At 40.2% G+C, this 19,161-nt stretch overlaps 1 protein-coding gene across 1 annotated transcript in view; it reads right to left on the reverse strand.

Annotated features, from left to right (window-relative positions):
* Window positions 1-18,100, reverse strand: part of SCAMP1 (secretory carrier membrane protein 1) — a 58,022-nt gene extending 39,922 nt beyond the window's left edge. Inside the window, exons 1-2 of the mRNA XM_064176838.1 lie at window positions 17,864-18,100; window positions 4,153-4,230 (exon numbers count right to left, since the gene is read on the reverse strand). Of these exons, the coding sequence (XP_064032908.1) occupies window positions 4,153-4,230; window positions 17,864-17,920 (135 nt within the window). The 5' untranslated portion in view covers window positions 17,921-18,100. The remainder of the gene's footprint in view (window positions 1-4,152; window positions 4,231-17,863) is intronic.
* Between the last annotated feature and the right edge of the window lie 1,061 nt (window positions 18,101-19,161).

The raw sequence follows: 19,161 nt of genomic DNA on the forward strand, positions 1-19,161 counted from the left end.
ACAGGTAATTTTACTGCAGTATTCCCGGGGATCTCTTTTTCTCTTTTTTTTCTCTTTGCCTATTATCTCACTGGGTTTCCTCTTTCGCCAAGGTGTCTGTGCTCTCCAGCCTCAGGCCACCATAAAGCCCTTAGGATGCTTGCCTAAGCAGAAAACAGCAGGGTCCCCGACGAAAAGGAAGCCCAGACGACTCCCTACATTTGTTATAAATATGCCAATTTGCTACTAATGAGCCATCCACACCAGCATGCAAAAATTATCGAGGTTTCATTTTGGGTGATAAATAGGCTAACAGCGCTGGATGCGAGGGGAGTCTGTGCCCACCAACTCACACACCCCCAAGTGGTTACACTTCACCTTTTATATGACTGAGCTATACATAAACAATGAGCTCCATGTATGCACATTACAATTGCATTACAATTCTTGGAACTATGTAAGTCAGCTATTGGAAGAGGCGGAGCATTTGTGCGCCTGCGTGGTGTAACTCCTGGGGTCTTTCTTAGTGGTCGACGTGAGGAAAGTAGAGTCTTCCTCCCCTATCTCTTGAGTGATCTCCCGGGGCTGCACATGCTCCCTTGGTTGTTTACATTCTTCCGACTAGCAGCAGAAACTGATTGGATGAGGTACATCCCGCCATCTGTTTCCCCATATGATACTTGTATCCATTTCAATATCAATGATGCCCTTCACTCTCACATCCAGATTAAAACTCCACAGGTCACTGAGCCTCTCATAAATCATGTGTTCCAAGTCCCCTAATCATCCTTGTTGGACTCTCCAGAGCAGATCTCAACTTTATTTAACAGACCCATGGTCCTTGACCCTCACTAATACATTACAATAAGGTACTTATATCTTGAAATTTAACCAACCACACTCTACAATACTCCCTTTTATTCCTACTCCAAATAGTACTTCTAGGATAGAACTTGTAATTTCATGTCTTGCTCTCAGAGCTGCACTGGGGTAAGACGTAAATTATTATGAACTCTCTTGAAAAGAAGATGTTGGCTGGTGATAAACGCCTGGAAGTTCTCTCTTTAATACATTCTCCCCACGCAGGTGAAGTAAGTTTTTTGCTGGAAAGGGAGAAGACCTCTGAAGGAAGTCAGGGGTAGGTGATCAGTCTGTTTTCTTACAAACACTTCACTGTGTTTGGATGTAAGACAGGAGGGGACCTGCCCAGGAATTTACTGAAAATAGATTCCATTTATACTTCTCTCTTCAAACAAGCAAAACAAACAAACAAACAAAAAAAAAACCCCACACATCAAAACACAAACACAACTCTACTACTTTTTTCCAAAATTTTAATGTACCAATTGCTATATCTATTGGTGTGTCTATGCATGTTATACATATATACACAGAGTGCTCTGACATGTTCAATATGCATTAGCAGAACTTTCAGAAGCAGGAAGAGATAAAAGGATTTCATTAAATGGGGAAGCAGATATTGCCCAATCTCATCTGTTGATTTCAGGAACACAACAAAACACAAAGTCATCTCCATGGTGAACTGTTAGCGCTGCAGACAACACCACTGAAGATGCAGATAACAATATTTATTCTGACATTTATACTATGCAATGAAAATTCTGTTGGTATAGCAATCAAAATAATACAACCTTTGAAGTGTGTTGAAAAGCTAAACAAGAAGACTCCTATTTATCATGTTAGGTGTTAGGGTGGTAACATGAGACCTAAAATCTCCTATGCCCATTCACTTTCCTCATTATTTCTTCCATGTTATTTTCCTACCACATTTTCCACTGCAGTTGTGACGGCTGTAAGTTGACTGATGAGAGGTAAATGCATTGAAATAGTATCTATATCTATCTATCTAGATTATTAGAATAAGGAATACAAAGAAAAGGCAGAAGTTACTTCTTTTTTATTTTCTTTTTCTCTTCTCTCTCCCTCACTCATCTCCTCTCTTTCTCTCTCCCTCTCCCCCTTCCTCCTTCCTTCCTTCCTTCCCTCCCTCCCTTTCTTCCTCCCTTCCTTTTCGTATTCTGTACTGATAACCAAGAAAGAACTACAGGAAACATCTCCCTTGGCAAAGGGAGAACACAACTCAGTTAAGAGAACAAGTATCAGCATTTGGAGTTTGAAGTCACTTTCTCCTTGAAGAAAAATCCCTGTCTGGATTTGCAATGGAGAAATAATGAATACTTTATAAAATTGAATTTGGAAGGAAGAGTGAAAGAAGGTTAATACTGTGCAGTGCTATAGACTGCAACATATCGTCTCGTCATTACCTTTAGAAATTTGGATTTCTAATTGAAGCATACCATTCTCAGATCCCTCAAAATCTACAACTACACTCCATCAGTCATAGCCAAACAAACATCATTTTAAGTCATACACACCAGTGATTTTCAAACTAAAGACCACATAAACCTCCAGGATCTATTTAGCTACCACTAGCTTCTACAGTTTTTGCCCACTAGCACCATTACAGTTTTCAAATAACAGAAGTGGGACTGTCTGCAAAACTGTTTAAGACAACTCAGAAATTCAAAGTCTCCAAAAACTATTTGGATGCTTTTACTCAGAGCAGCACACAAAATGCAGATTAACTTTGATCTCTACCCTGACAGACATTGTAATCCTCCCAGTTTAAAATCCACAGACGCTCCGGTCACAAAATCTTTAAATGGATGCGCTTCCACTGCCTTCTCCCTATCTCCAGTTGCATGTATTTATTTGTACAGGCATAGTAAGTCCTTTCCTCTCACAGTAAACTGACAGGAAAAGAGAGGTGGGCATATTCCTATGAACACATGTAATTACAGAATAAATACTTCAGCATCTACAATACACAGAGAGACAAAGGGGAATATCATCTGAAAGCTGATTATTACTGCACTCTTCATGGAGTAAACGCTTTTTTCTTTCAGTCTTGCTTTCTGCAGGAAAAGTTGTGGAAGTTCTGTTCCTTGACAGAAAAAGAACTGCTCATTCAATAGACAGTATTTACGAATTTGGTAACATGCCACAGATTATCAATTGAATCACTGAGAATTATAGAACATATTCAGTAGGTTTGAACATTGGCTGAAAGATTTCTTCCATCCACCCATTTTTTTTATATGAATGACATCTGTAATGAGCAAGTAGAATTTTTTATTCATGTATAGATGACAAAGCTGGATAACCACAGCCACATACATCCATCTTTCCACAGAGCTGCATGTTAAAATAACCATGTATGTAATATATAAAAAAAGATTTATTTTAACAAAACCTACTGTGTTTATAGTTTACAAGCAATACAAAAAAATTTGAAACTTAAAGTTTCATAAAGATAAATAAAACAATTTGTGACATTCTGAGTTAGGAAAAAAATATATTTCATTTAATACTGTTGCTAGGTGTAAACATTCTGCCTGAAACAGCTGACTCAAGACAGACTCAAAACCACGCTTCTTCCAGTCTAACATTTTTACAATGCATTAAGTCTTACTGTTGCATTATGAAGACTCACATAGTGACACTTCCAAACAGCACAGATTTGCTAGAGGAAACAAGCCTAAAAGTACAGTGCTTGAACATTTACAAACTATAGTGACAGAATCATCTAGACATTTGGCTAACCTTGTCACTGAGAAATGCTGTTAGAATATGAAGTTATAGTAGTAATTTACTACCCCTGGTCATTTTATGCCACATGTCCCCTCTCGAATAAATTAAACCACACAGATTAGAGGTAAAACCCAATCATATTTCTTTCACACAAAATATTCCTTTCACTGCCGCACAGCTACTCAGATTGTGGACTCTTTCTTATTCTGAGCAGCACTTTCATTAACTGAAATGAAAATAAAAAGCAAGACTCTGGGGATATGTGCCACAGACTCAATTTTAAAACAAGTAAAAATTCAGAAAAGCATAAGGACAGACTACCAGAAGTCTTACTGATGAAAGACTCAGTTTTAGCCCCCATTTAGAGAGACACTTTTTCTTAACAGGTCAAACCTCACTTAAGCCTATATACCCACTGAATCCTCCAAATAATTCATGGAACTATCTATCTTCATATCTTCCATTACCTCTCACTAGCCTGTCATATATTTTACAACATCAGTCCCGAGTATTGAAAACATACCTCAGAAATCTCGACTAAAAAGAAATAAAAGTGCTTACCGTTCTTGAATCAGAGAAAGGATTGTACTCATCTAGCCCTGGAGGAATATTTCTTGTCACTTGTGTAACAGAAGGATCCTAGAAGAGAAAACAATTCCGTAAATGCATGCATGTGTATATAAGCAACAACACTTTTATCATATTATATAAAACTGGTATTTTACTTCAGTACAATAAAGGTTTGTTTGCACTTAAAAAGCCTGTAAACATGCACCCCTCTCTCTTTCTTCAAAATTATGTAATTCCATTCTGAGCTTCTTATAAACCTATATTAATACAGTCTCAAACAGCTCAACATCTGCCCTACATGTGATTTCTAAGGTAATAAAGCTCTCAGCAGAGAAGGAAAACTTCACAGTAGAAACTGTCACTACATTAACCACATAAAAGCACAACAAAAAACAAAATAGAAGAAAAAAAATTTCTGCAATTCTTCATTTTCCTTACACATGACTATCTACAACACTTTTAGAAACAGCAAAAACACTTCAGAAAAAGGAAGCTGAGGAAACAATATATCACAAAAGTATCTCTGGTTCAGCTTCTACTTGAACTGGTGAAATTAACTCCCATGAACTATGCACTTGAAAGGACTGCTTGAGCTGTAGCTTGATAAAGTGATTTCAGGAATGAAATGTTTTTCTGTGTTAGATAAAAGCAAGCTTGGCTGTGCAGAAGAGAAGTACCCTCTATCACAGACCACCCTGACTTACTCCATGTGATGCCTGCTTCTACCACTTTGTTTCTGTGCCTTAAATTAAAAAAACCTTTTACTTTGAGTCAAGCACTGCTTCACACAGCATCCTCCTGGAGAAACCAGCTGCACATGGCTTGAATGGGTGGACATTTTGCTGGGTAAAAAACTGTCTGGATGACTGGGATCAAAGAATGGTGGTGAACAGAGTTAAATCCAGTTGGTGGCTGGTAACTAGTGGTATTCTCCAGGGCTCAATACTGAAGCCAGTTCTCCTTAGCATCTTTCTTTAGCAACAACCTGAATGAGGGGATGGAGTGCACTTTCAGCAAATTTGCAGATGACACTAAGCTGGGAGGGAGTGTTGACCTTCTTGAGGGTAGGAAGGCTCTATTGAGGGCTTTGGACAAGTTCAGTCAATGGGCCAGGGACAAGTGTATGAGAGACAAGCAACAGTCAAGTGCCAGTTCCTGAACTTGGGTCACAACAACCCCATACAATGGTACAGGCTTGGGGGAAAGTGGCTGGGTGCTGACTGAATACAAGCCAGCCAGACTCAGGTGGCCAAGAAGGCTAACATCATCCTGGGCTGGATCACAAAGCAGGATCACTCAGCACTTTTGAGGCCACACTTTGAGTACTGAATTCAGTTCTAGGGCCCTTACTACAAGAACATCATTGAGGTCCTGTAGGGTGTCAAAGAAAGATAACACAGCTAGCAAAGCATCTAAAGAACAAATCATGAGGAGCAGCTGAAGGAATTGGGATTATTTAGTTGAGAGAAAAGGAGGATGAGGGGAGACTTTATTGCTCTGTACAACCACCTGAAAACATACTGTAGCGAAGTAAATGTTGGTCTGCTGTCCATTTTAAGAAGTGATAAAACATGCAGAACTGGCCTCAACTTACACCAGGGGAGGTTTAGAGTGGACACTGGAAGAACCTTCTTCACTCAAAACGTTATCAAACACTGTAATAGGACCCCAGGAAGGTGCTTGAATGATCATCCCTAGAGGTGCTTGAAAGAAGCATGGGTGTGGTGCTAAGTAATATGGTTTAGGAACATATGTGGTAGAGTTAGATAATGGCTGGACTTGACGACCTTAAAGGTCTTTTCCAAACAAAATGATTCGATGGTTCTATTATTTACATGTATATACTGACAGCAGTTAATCTACTGATGCAGTGACAGTATTTTCTTAATGACCATGGTCAGCTTACTTAAAGATAGAAAAAAGGTGCAGACTACCTATCAACTCTCAAATCCTGAAGGCTACAGCAAACAAGTCTGTTTCCATTATTTATAGCCACAAAATTATTAATACAAGGCAATTAAAAAAAGATAGTAAAAAAATTGCTCAAAAAAATTTTTTTAAAAGTGTGTTGTGTATTTTAATAAAATTCATGTGCCTAAGCACACAAAAACCCTATTTTTCTGGTCATATACAAGGACACTGATTTGGCTAATGCACACATTTACCTACAAAACAGTATTTTAATGGTGACTGAATGAAAATCACCCTTTCTGTAAGTGTATACACAACAATGTTAAATACAATTCAAACTCAGCTCTCCTATACTTCTGTTACACAATAATTAGTTCACTTTGATAAAGCCACTTTGGTGACAGTCTCCCCTATGAGTCTGCCATATTTTTAGTTACTACACCAGACCTGAATGTGATGCTCAAATTACATCTCATCAGGGCTTGCATAAACTGGTGGGCCAATACAAGAGAAGACAATGAATAGCAATAAAAACAAGGGAAAGGTCATATAGATGTGGTGCTTGGTGACATAGTTTAGGTGTGAACTTTGCAGAGTAAGACTAACGGTTGCACTTGACAATTCCAAGAACCTTAATGATTCTGCACAAAAGCATGTATTAGTGGGAGAATGTTTGTTGCCAACATTCCACTATCAATCATCTGCAATGTTGAACAAAAATATTACAAAAAATAAGGGAATAACTCAGTTTGATATTTGAATTAGGCATTAGTTCAGTAGACTCATCAGTACAAGATAAAAAATACTAACTTTTAAAAAAGTTAATACAAAGACAACAATTTCATATGTCAATATACAGGATGGTAGGCAGTTGTGCATAGTTGAAAACTTTTAACTGACTGCAATGGGTCCACCCTACTCAGAATGTAAGCCCCCATCTACTTGCTCACTCAATGCCCTTCCTAGTAGGATGTGGAAGAGAATCAGGCCAAAAGCAAGTAAAGCTTACAAGTGTCATCAAAAAGGCAGTTTAATAAGGGGAGAAGAATAAGAGGAAAGGCAGAGAAAAGAAAAAGCAAAAAACACACACAAACCCCCCACAAACACACACAAACCAACCAACCTACAACAACAAAAACCTGCGAGTGATGCAAAAGCAATCACTCACCACCTTCCACCAGCAGATAGACGTGCAGTCAGCCTCTGAGCAATGGTTACCTTGGAACATTCACTGCCAGCTCCAGGAATGTTACTTACTGCTGAGCATGGCGCTCTTTGGTCAGCTGTGGTCAGCTCTCCTGCCTATGTTCTCTTCTAACCCAAGCCTGCTCTACATTATAAGTGCACTTAAGTCACATAGGGTTATTTCAGGTGACCTCTTCAAGATGTGAAATAGGTCAAGAGATAGGAGTTTTAAGAAACCAGCATAACTGAATTAACTGTTTTCTCTCTTATCTTTCATTTTACCTGCTTTTTGTAGTCTCCGTTCTACAGTGTCAATCCTAAATGTAAGGATTGGGATCACACTCCTTGAATCACTAGGAGTGATTCAAGCATGCCAGTATTTATATCAAGAACAGAAAAGTCACTCCAACAAAAGAAACAAAGCTAAACACAAACAAACAAGACCACAGAAAATACAATACATTTTTATCTATAGTAAGAGCATATGTAGTATTAAAAACATCTCCTGTGCCAGGTTAACAAATTATGCTCACATCACTCAGAAACAGATAAAATTAACCAAATGTGCAGTTAGCACAGATATGGTACAAACTCAATTGACTGTAAGTGAGAATGTTTAAAAGGACACAGAAAAATCAACTCTACAGCACTCTACAAAACTTTTTTTTTAAACACTTCAAAAAAACAAGGGAGCAGAGACTTCTGTTGTCTAGGGTTTCAAAACTAGTCATCAGCTACCAGGTTACATTAATATAGAAAAGACTAGCAAATTAAAGACTAGAGACACAGATACATCTGTAGTGATTCTTTATACTACTTGTCACCAGGAATGGTTCCAGTATTTTTTTGTCTCATGAGTAAATTGCTTTGGTAGCATAACTAACACTGATATTCTGAAAAAATCCACTGGCAAATTTTTTCTTGTTAGTGATTTCAAGTTATTTTAAGCTTAGAAAAAGTAGTGAATCAAGAATTTTCACCAGCAAACTGTCCTTGTTAAAAAAAAGCTTTCACATTTGAGGTACACTTGTTCTTCCACCAAAAAGGCCAAAGTGTTTAATTTATGCACAAATAATTTAACATGGAATGTAAAAAGGAAAAAAAAGGCTAAAAGTATAACAATAATAAAATATGTGCTTGTGTTGCCTTCTGTTTTCCTCAGTGGACAAAGTAAGTGACATTAATGCTCTGAACAGAACATTTAAATGACCTCAGTATTTTTCAGCTAGCTTTAAGGACTATCACCAAAGTAATAACAATATCTTATGGAGGAGGTAAAAAAAAAAAAACAGGGTTTATATAACACTCTTTGTAAACACTGATTTTGATAAAGATTATAATGTTCTTATAACACATCAGCAACTGAAAATAAGAATTTCAAATAAAAATCATATGACCTACATAAAACAAACAAAAAAACCCTGCTGGAATGAGGACCAGGGAAAGATGTAAAAGATATCTTTACAAGGAGAAAAATGAGGAGAACAAAGGTCACTCTTAAAGAAATAGGATAATAATGTAGGGTTTTAACACTGATAGGCAAGGGCAAGTAAGCAAGACAACTAAGGATCTTCCAAGGCTTGCATATCAGGTGAGTTTTTCATCCTGAAAAGGATAAAATATTCATGTTGTCTGAGAAATGCTGCACTTACAAGTTACAGACTTTTTTTTTGCCTTTTAGTATTTAGACTGAATTCACAGGATAGCCCCAAATATCTGAAGAGACTGACGGAAGTACACCTGATTAGCTCTAGGTTAAAAAATACTGCGGAGAAATAATATAACATAACATGAACACAAAAATGGATTTTTGAGGAAGAGGATTAATATTTTTTAATAAACTAGGCTGGGCCAAAAGAACTTCTGGTTTTGAGGATGTTACTCAATAGCAAGTGCTGTTCCAACTGCAGCATTTCAGTTGGGTGTTGTATTCATGTATCCTGTTTACACATAACCAATCAGGTTTTCATGCTAGAGAAATGGGAAAAAACAGATTCCGTTTCCTTCCAAAGTAGAACTGATGTGTCTTGAAGGATGGTATCCTATACAACCTGCTCTAAGCGAACTTGCATCAACAGGGATGGTAGACTAGATCATCTCTAGAGGTCCCCTCTAACGCCTGTGATTCTGTGAATTAAATCAGAACAAGAAAACATGGAAAACACCTTATCAGTTACATAGCTTCTTAAACATACTCAAAGGAAGAATAAGCTATCAAAGATGACTGCAGAAATCTTGTTTTTTAACCCTAATTCTACATTAAGTTAAAGGCCAAAAAATGAAGCATTAATGACTGCAGTTGCAATCTGAATAAAAAAAAAAAAAAGCTTTTCTCATCACAAAAACTCTTAGAAGATGAAGTCTCTCACCTTATCAGTCACAGACATCAACAAGCCTTCACTTTTCTGACTTCAGCATTCACTGTTCCACAGCCAAGTACACCTAACAGTGCATTTTGCCTGTGGCTTTTTGTGCTTGGAAGAAAGTTTCCAGAAAGCAAGAGGCACAATCCCAGTCTCAGCCTTTTGAGCTACTCAACATGATCAGCAAAGACATTTTTTCCTTAAAAATACTCTGACGTATACGGAATAAAAGCAGAAGACAGAGGTCTGACAAAATAATCCAAACTGGTGAATCCATACTGAGGAAATCATTATATTAGGCTCACAAATCTAGGAAAGTTATTCTGGACCAACTCCTGCTGAAAGAGCTTTTCCTATATGAAAATAAGCTCTTTTCACTTCAAGTTAAGCTTTCCACTCCTTATATCCTTTTCATAATAGTATTTTGTAAATGTGAGTAACATCACTTGTACACTTTCCAAGAAGAATGTATTCTGATGTGTGGTTGGTTGTATTTTTTTAGTAACAGCTGTACTTGCTGATCTTTGCTAAGTACTTCCTAAGACCATACCACTGGCTCAGAAAATTAAGTAAAAATGCAACAAAAAGAATTGTTTGAAACTATATTTGCAGACCTGAGTTTTTTTATTTCTTGATTAAAGAGAAATTTGTCAATCCCACTTTCAATAACTAAGTTCTGGAGAGAAACCAAACTACTGATGTTTCAGTTTAAACTCTCCATACTCTCCAAGCAGTTGAACTTCCCATACTTCTTCCCTGTTTATGCTGGAGCAAGCTGCATGTGGAAAAGTTACGTTTTTAGAAGCTAGTAGTGTTTTCATGCAGTGCCAAACACTACAGGTTCTATATCCTCCATTTCTTTTTTCACTACACCAGTCTCAAGAACAAATAAAGGTACAAAATTTCAAAAAGCAATTAAATTGAGATTTCATGTTTCACTAACCTAGTAGCACATCAGCATTAGAAACAGTTTATGAATAAAGAAAGCCTTATTGCATTTCACCTACAGTAATGTATTTTAGAACTATGACTAAAAATCATGCACTAAATAATAAAAGCTATTTCTGCATTTCTAATCATAATTAAAAAATCTTGAGCAACCACTACGATTTTTTTTCACTATTTCAAGTTTAAATGTCTAAGTTACTTCACAGCCCCTCACAAAATAATTATTGAATAGGATATCACAAAAATAGCCAATCGGGATTTCTCCACTTTGCTCTCAAGTGGTGCCCATTATATGCCACATTATCTCATGGAAGCAGAGCTATGAAGGCTTCTGAGTTACTGAACTAGACAAATTCCACACCTATGAAACCAGAAAGAACTCCAGAATTTCACAAGGACAAATTTGTTCTAAAGTTTGCACCAGCTCCATCTTGCAGAGGAGTGCTGGAATCCTAACAAAGCATCATCTCTACCTACCAGCTATTCTCAAATTTTTCTCCTTCCTCAGCGCTGAAATGTATGTTAAGTTCCTCTTTGTAATGATAAATCTCAATACATAGTGCAGCAATAGTACTAACGCAACATATGTGAACACTTTACTGAAAATTTGAAGAAAAAATGCAGCTATAAATGATACTGCATATCTATTTAAAAGCATTACTTTTAATAGATCACAGTGCAGTTACAGAACTGACAAAGTGTACTCCTGAAAGTTAACTACCATGTAGGACAGCTAAAGGAGACTTAAAAGACCATAATAATCAGCACTAAACTATGGAAGATCTAGAAAAATCTGTGATTTTTTTAATCTTTAAGGGAAAACAGGTATTAAAGTCTGAAAAATACTCACATTTTATATCTTTTAATAATTTAAACACAGACTACTTAATGAGATATGTATTATAGTCATACAATTAAAACTCTTATTATGCATATATGCACACAACATAGCTGAAAACACTTTAAGTAATTGGGGTCTTGAGCCTTCAAAAGACTTTCATTTCTTCTTTTAAGTTTCTACCACTTCAGCTTCACTTGAGCAATCAAAGTGTAAACTGTACAGATTCTGTTGCCACACAAGGTAGCAGTTATTTGCACTATTAGCTTGAGCATCAAATCTCCAGCTTGTATTTCCTGCTAAACCAGACAGAAGATTAATCTGGTCTCATGTGAGTCCAATTAAGTGTAATGTCAAACTTACAACTGGAACTGCCTCTGTAGTAAATTTAAACTCTAATATAATACTTAGCTGTAGTGACTCAAGTAATCCTGTGACTTCAGCAGGACCAATTCAGGTTCCTAATGCCATTTTAACATACCTTAGAGAATCTCAAGACTTTCATTCAAGAATTGTAATCATGACTGAACTAGAAAAGATCTATGTCATTTTGAAATAAGACAAAGCTAACCACAGCTTGGTTACATATTCCCAACCAAAGAAACTATTCACATGATCAACACTATATATATTCCAGGGTTTCTGTAACTGTGTCCTTCCACACTAAAGCTGAACAACACATAGGCCATTCCATTTCTTCCACATCAACATTATCATTCCACTTCATCCACATCATGCAGTGGTTTGGCTTTTAGCTGAAGGTCACCACTGACATTTACACACAAATATATCTAAGTTTTCAATCCTGCTATTAATTTGTGTAATATCAATTACCTGCACTTGCTCAAAACTCTGAACACATCAGATAAATCAACACAACAGGATTTATCACAAAACTTGATTTTCAAAGTCATGATTCCAGTCACTCCTAAGCAAATATTTTGTATGTTTGGATGACTGTCATATCTAGCCCTCAAACCTTTTACAGCCAAGCCACAAAGGCCTGTGAGACTTATAGCTCTAATAAAAAACCTGAAGAAATTCCTCTCTTAGTAGTGATATCATTCACTTATTAAAAAAAAAAAGATAAAACTCCCACAAACAAACAACTCCTCCACAAAAACCTAGAGAACCAACACATTTTTATTGTAGATGAATAGCTGAATTGTTTGAGAGTATATTAAATTTATATTCGATTTCTGGAGACTGCTGTTTCATAATCTCTGTATCTGCGTGGCCAGTAGGATGAGAGAGATTATTCTTCCCCTGTACTTAACACTGGTCAGGCCACACCTTGAGTCCTGTGTCCAGTTCTGGGCCCCTCAATTCAAGAAAGATGTTGAGGTGCTGGAACGTCTCCAGAGAAGGGCAACAAAGCTGGTGAAGGGCCTGGAACACAAACCCTATGAGGAGAGGCTGAGGCAGCTGGGGGTGTGCAGCCTAGAGAAGAGGAGGCTCAGGGGTGACCTCATTGCTTTCTACAACTACCTGAAGGGAGGTTGTAGCCAGGTGGGGGGTGGCCTCCTCTGTCAGGCAACCAGCAATAGAACAAGGGGACACAGTCTCAAGTTGTGCCAGAGGAAGTATAGGCTGGATGTTAGGAGGAAGCTCTTCACAGAGAGAGTGATTTGCCAGTGGAATGGGCTGCCCAGGGAGGTGGTGGAGTCACCATCCCTGGAGGTGTTCAAGAAAAGACTGAATGAGGCACCTGGTGCCATGGGCTAGTTGATTGGAGAGGGCTGGGCGCTAGGTTGGACTGGATGATCTTGGAGGTCTCTTTCAACCTGGTTGATTCTATGATTCTAAAAGAGAAGTCAACAGCTTACTCCATCCTGTGCTTAGGTCACAACAATCCCATGCAATGATATAGGCTTGGGGCAGAGTGGCTGGAAAGGAGCTAGGGTGCCAGCTGAAAGCTGGCTGAACACGAGCCAGCAGTGTGCTCAGGTGACCAACGCCAACAGCATTCAGGATCCTGGATCAGCAAGTGTGGCCAGGAACAGGGAAGTGATCATGTGTCTGTACTTGGCACTGGTGAGGCCACACCTTTAAACTGTGTTCAGTTTTAGATGTCTCACTACAAGAAGGACTAAAGAGCTGGTGATGAGTCTAGACAATAAGTCTTACAAGGAATAGCTGAGGGAACTGGGGTTGTTCAGTCTGGAGAAGGCTGAGTTTCTGCAACTATTAGAAAGGAGGTTATGGTGAGGGTGGCATTGGTCCAACAAAAAGAAAAAAGCACAATAAGGAGACAGCTACATTAGAAATGCATGTTCGTTTTGCCGTACAAAATTTACTTTATGCTTGTTTAGTTTGTACAAGAATAAATTGTCAGGGGCCTTAAGGATGCCCAAACACCTCCTAGGTAGTCAGACCTGCATCATCACTAAAGACTTGCCTGGTCATTACAGGTTTTCTGGCTGAACTTCACTTTCTAACTTGGGTCAGACTTGCCTCCCCTCTACTATGGACTTGTCTGTTTGATGACATGAGACTGCACTTTTTGTTAGTGAGAACTTCATGAGTGTGAATTCATACTCACAAGTTACGACAACTGCTTCTCAGTGAAAGAAATCAGATTCTGTTATTAGTCTGCTTTCATTAATGATAATCGAGATCCCATCAAATGATCTGAGTATTTCTTCACAATGCTGTTACATCAAATTAGAGCAGGATTACCACATCATTTTTATGATATGGATGCATTTTCTTCTACACAACTACACAATGTGATAAACAGCTTTTTAATGCTAGAATGTTACTTACCATGTTTATTGCATTACCTCTTGTCTTTCAAACCAAAACATCTCCTGGGTTTACTGCATCAAGAGCATAGCTCTTTACAGTGGAATATAATGAGTTGAAAAGTGTACCTGCCTTTAGGTTCAGTTCGTTCAAGTTTGTGGTTTTTTTTTAAAGAATAAAAATAAAAAAGGAAAAGCAGAGGCTAAGTAGCCACTATCTCAAAATCAGCATTTTATGATCAGTTCCCAAAACTAAGTTTCTTTACTGCCAGTAGATAACAAAACAGAAACATAATTCAATTTTAGATTTCCAAAAGAATAAACTACCTGAAACACTAAGCAAGCTGTATGTGTGTGTTTCAACTCTGTCTTCCCAGAGAGTAAGTTTATTTGATTCATCATCAAAGAGGAATCTCTGCCTAAATCTTTATTACTGAAAGGCAAGAGAACGGTCACAAGAAACCTCTAAAGTAGATCACAGACAGTGAAAACAAAGAATGAACTGTCTTTAAACCTTAGTAACAGCTCTTCGGAGTAATACATCCCCCTTCTTTCTCTGCCGTAACTACTTTGTGATTTTATAATCACATTATACATACAATTATCAAGAAAAGACAAAAATATGAGCATATTTCAATATTGTGTTCAGATAACATGATTTAGGATGTTAGAGTCTGTCTGAAAATACTAGTTGCATGTATAAAGCATTTTAAAACAAGAAGCCAGACAAAATGTAAATGCAGTGGGTATCACAATGCACACTGATTTCGAAGCTGTTAGACAAATGAGATGGCAGTCAGGATTTTGCTTATATATGAGGCTCCCTGTCCCTTTAAGTTAAATGTGTGAATCACAGAATCACCTAACTTCAGGGGCTGGAAGGGACCTCCAGAGATTGAGTCCAACCTCCCTGACAAGGCAGGATACCCTAGGGTAGTTTGCACAGGAGCACATCCAGCATCCAGGAGGGTTTTGAAAGACTCCAGAGAAAGAGATTCCACAACCTCTCTGCGCAGTCTGTTCCAGTGCTCTGTCAACCTAACCATAAAGAAGAGTCTCCTCATGTTAAGGTGAAATCTTCTATGTTCCAGTTTCTAGCCATTGCTTCTTGTCTTACTGCTGCTGACCATCAAAAAGAGATTGGCCCCATCCACTTGATACCCACTCCTCAGATACTTGTATACATTGATGAGATTTCTCAGACTTCTCCCGACTAAACAGCCCCAGGTTTCTCAGGCTCTCTTCAGAGGGGACATGCTCAAGTCCCCAAGATATCCTCATGGCTCTCTGCTGGACCCTTTCCAGCAGGTCTCTGTCTCTCTCAAACTGGGGAGCTCAAAACTGGATACAGTATTCCAGGTACAGTCTTACCAGGGCAGAGAAGAGGGGGAGAAGAACCTCCCCAGACCTGCCTGACATACTTTTCCTGATGCACCTCAGGATGCCATTGGCTCTCTTGGCCACAGAGGCACATTGATGTCCCATGCAGAACTTGCTGTCCACCAAGACTCCAAGGTCTTTCTCCACAGAGATGCTTTCCAGCAGAGCAGCCTCCAACCGGTACTGGTACCTGTTGTTAATTCCTCCCCAGATGCAGAACCCTGCACTAGTCCTTAATGAACTTCATGTATCTAGGCTTCACCCAACACTCCAGCCTGTCCAGGTCTTGTTGGATGGTAGCACAGCCTGCAAGGCTGTCGGCCACCTCCCTCAGTTTTGTGTCATGAGTGAACATGCTGAGGGTACACTCAATGCCATCATCCAGGTCATTGATAAAGATATTGAACAAAACTGGACCCAGTACTAATCCCCAGGGAACACCTCTGGCTACAGGCCTCCAACTTGATTCTGTGCCACTGATGACAACTCTCCGAATTCTGTTGCTGAGGCAGTTTTCAATCCACCTTACAGACCAGCTATCTGTGACACATCTCCTGAGCTTATCTATGAGGATGCTGTGAGAAACAGTCTTTAAAAAAAAAAAGTCATGTCAAGTTACCTTTAATGGGCAGTGGAATGTGACAAAAGTTTGCAAAGACTCAAGGAAGCAAAAATAAAGCCTCTGAAAAAAGAAAAGTGAGCAGATTTCCTAATGTGACTTCTCCAAATAAAACAAATCCAGAACTACGTTCAACAGTGAGCTTCAAGTAACAGAGAAGCTGTCCTTTATTGTGATGCACTGCAGATAAGAAGTAGAGTGTGGATCCTACCTGACAGCTACAGTAGAAGTCTTTCCCTAAAAAGAAGACACTTTAAGCAGTGTTTTCATACTGGATGCAAGGCTGAGGTAGGCCTCCAGCTTTAATTTCAGAAACACTACACAGGTAAAGTTACCTGGGCTAATGGGCACTGGACAGGCAACTATACTGCTTCAAATACACCTGACCACTCTGGGTATTTATACACAATAAGTAGTCTATATGCTATTTTCATAACTATTACAAGAAATGAGAAGCATCACATATTTTTGTTGGACATGTTGGACATGAGGACATGTTCTAGAACAATGACACATTTTCAGTGCTTGGTGCCAAAAGGTATTTGAAAGAACAGTGCTTATAGCCATTGGTGCCAGTCCAAACTATTGTTGGCAGCAACCTCAACTCCAGGGCTGCTGTTCATCTGGAAGGTCACTGCACTGTGTGCAACATCAAATAAAACACAGTATCTATCCTAAGGAATATTATGAACTAAATTTTATGCCCATAGAAACAAATCTAATGATTCTGACAAACTCCAATGAATAAACGTCAGTAACTCTATGCCTTCAACAGCTACCTGCACAGAAGTATGCTTGAACTGTGACAGCTCAATTTTTGAAAGGCTTATTTCAGCTGACACCCTAAACTCACTTCCATATTCTACCTAAGTGCTTCAAAGTGTCACCATGAAATAAAATAAGGCAAAACAAAGTTCAGTAAGATTATTAAAGTAAGTAGCTAGCAATAGATTAGTTGAACTAGATTCAGATAGAAAGAAAAGAGCGAGGGAGGAAGTATCCATGGAGTTCAGCTCATTTTGACAGCTCAAAACAAAACAGCAGAAGAAGGAACCATTTTCATGTGTATAACAGGTCAATAGTGCAAAACATAAAACCATCTGAATACAACACAGCATGTCAAGATCCATGACATAATTTATGCCTTGCCATCAGTACCGTCCTGTATGCTTCAGAAATATGTTAAGAAGCAAGTAAGCCTGATGGGGGCTGGGAGTAGGCTAAAGAGGGGAAAAGGAATAAATTCACAAACCTTAACTATATGGGAACAAAAAAGTGTAGTAGTATTACAGACACCACAAAGTTACCGCCAAAATCGGTATTCTTTTTTCCTCCAAATGAATGCCTCTGAGAGATGATATTTTCTCAGAGAAGGAAGCATGTACACCTGAACTTGTGAAACAGCTGTGCCTATTTTTAAAGTTTCCAGAAACACTGCTTATTCTACAAGCCACTCGGAGCCGTGAAGCCCTAAACCTGAGGCAGGTTCAGCCAGAGTCCAGCCCGCCTTGCCGCTGCTGGCCTGCGACCCTGTACCCGCCACTCACTCCGAGGCCAGCGCTACGCCGCAGCGCGGGCCCTTCCTCACCTTCCGCATCAGGGAACGGCCCCTCGGCAGGGATGTCGGTGGCTAGGCGCAGCCGTCCCTCTCTCTGCCGCGACACTGAATAAGGTTCACGGCTGCACGCTGCCCGCCTCCCACTCCCAGCCTCACCTTGAAGGGGTTGTTGAGGTCCGGGTCGGCGAAGGGGTTGCTGTCGAAGTCCGACATGGCGGGGGCAGGCGACCGCTGCGACCACTGTGTAGCGGCTCTTCCCCTGCGGCGCCGCTGAGGCTCGGCGGCTGGCGGGCTACCCTCCCTGTCCCTGTCACCAGCCGCTGCGGCCGGGACCCAAACCCGCCCACTCCACCCCCGACCAGCCACGGAGCGCCGACCTTCCAAAATGGCCGCCCCGGAAGTGAGGTCACGGGGAGGGGCAGCCACCTGGCGGTGGTGTTCGTGCGTGGGGCGGGACGGAGCAGGACTGGGGAAAGTCTATTCCCGGAGTGCGCAGGGAGGGCGGGCGTCGGCTAGGGCCTGTCTGCCGCCTGAGAGAGGCTTGGACACTTGCTGTTGGCCTGTCGCTCTCGCTGCTCCGTCTAAAGTGGTGGGGGATAACGCGAGTGGCCTGTCCCGCTGCCTCACGTCTCGGTTCCAGCCAGGAGCCGTGGGGGCCGTAAGCCCGGGGCGTCCCGCCCGTGGTCGGCTCGGCGCGGCAGCTGGGAAGGGCGTGCGGGCGTTGCCAGTGGCAATGGCGGAGGCGGTGCCTTCTCTCACGGAGTGAAGAGGGCCGCCCGGTTTCGATAACCAGCTCTCGGGAGGCTCGATACTGTTCGAACGGAACCCAAAGGATTCGAATTTGAGGCTTCCTTGTTCGAACGCGAATTTTGCGCTGTCGTTCACTTGTCCTGTAGGCCTAAGTATCTTGCCCAGTGTATGGCTTCTGGGATGTCTTGCACAAAGGTCCAGCAAGGGCTGTACGTGGAGTACAGCTTTGAACTGCGGTCACAAAACTCTGCTTCCACAGTGGGACGTGTTCAAGGGGCTTCGTGTGAGCGTTCAACCATTTTGAACAGCTTGAATGACTTAAAATGCTTGCTCAGAAATGCTGATGCAAGACTTTGAAGAGCCCAGTCTGAGTAATGCAAATAGATGTGAGTTGTCGGGTGCACTGAAGAACCTTTGTTTCACATCTGTGGTTTAAATCTGAAATCTCACGTACTTGTTATCAAGCAGTCTACATCGATGCAACATGCTTTATGGGGAATTTATATATATAAAATAGAATCATAGAATCAACCAGGTTGGAAGAGACCTCCCAAGATCATCCAGTCCAACCTAGCACCCAGCCCTAACCAATCAACTAGACCATGGCACTAAGTGCCTCATCCAGTCTTTTCTTGAAGACCCCCAGGGACGGTGCCTCCACCACCTCCCTGGGCAGCCCATTCCAATGGGAAATCTCTCTGTGA

The sequence above is a fragment of the Pogoniulus pusillus genome, chromosome Z (genome assembly GCF_015220805.1).
Source record: "Pogoniulus pusillus isolate bPogPus1 chromosome Z, bPogPus1.pri, whole genome shotgun sequence".
In the NCBI taxonomy this organism is placed as follows: Eukaryota; Metazoa; Chordata; class Aves; order Piciformes; family Lybiidae; genus Pogoniulus; species Pogoniulus pusillus.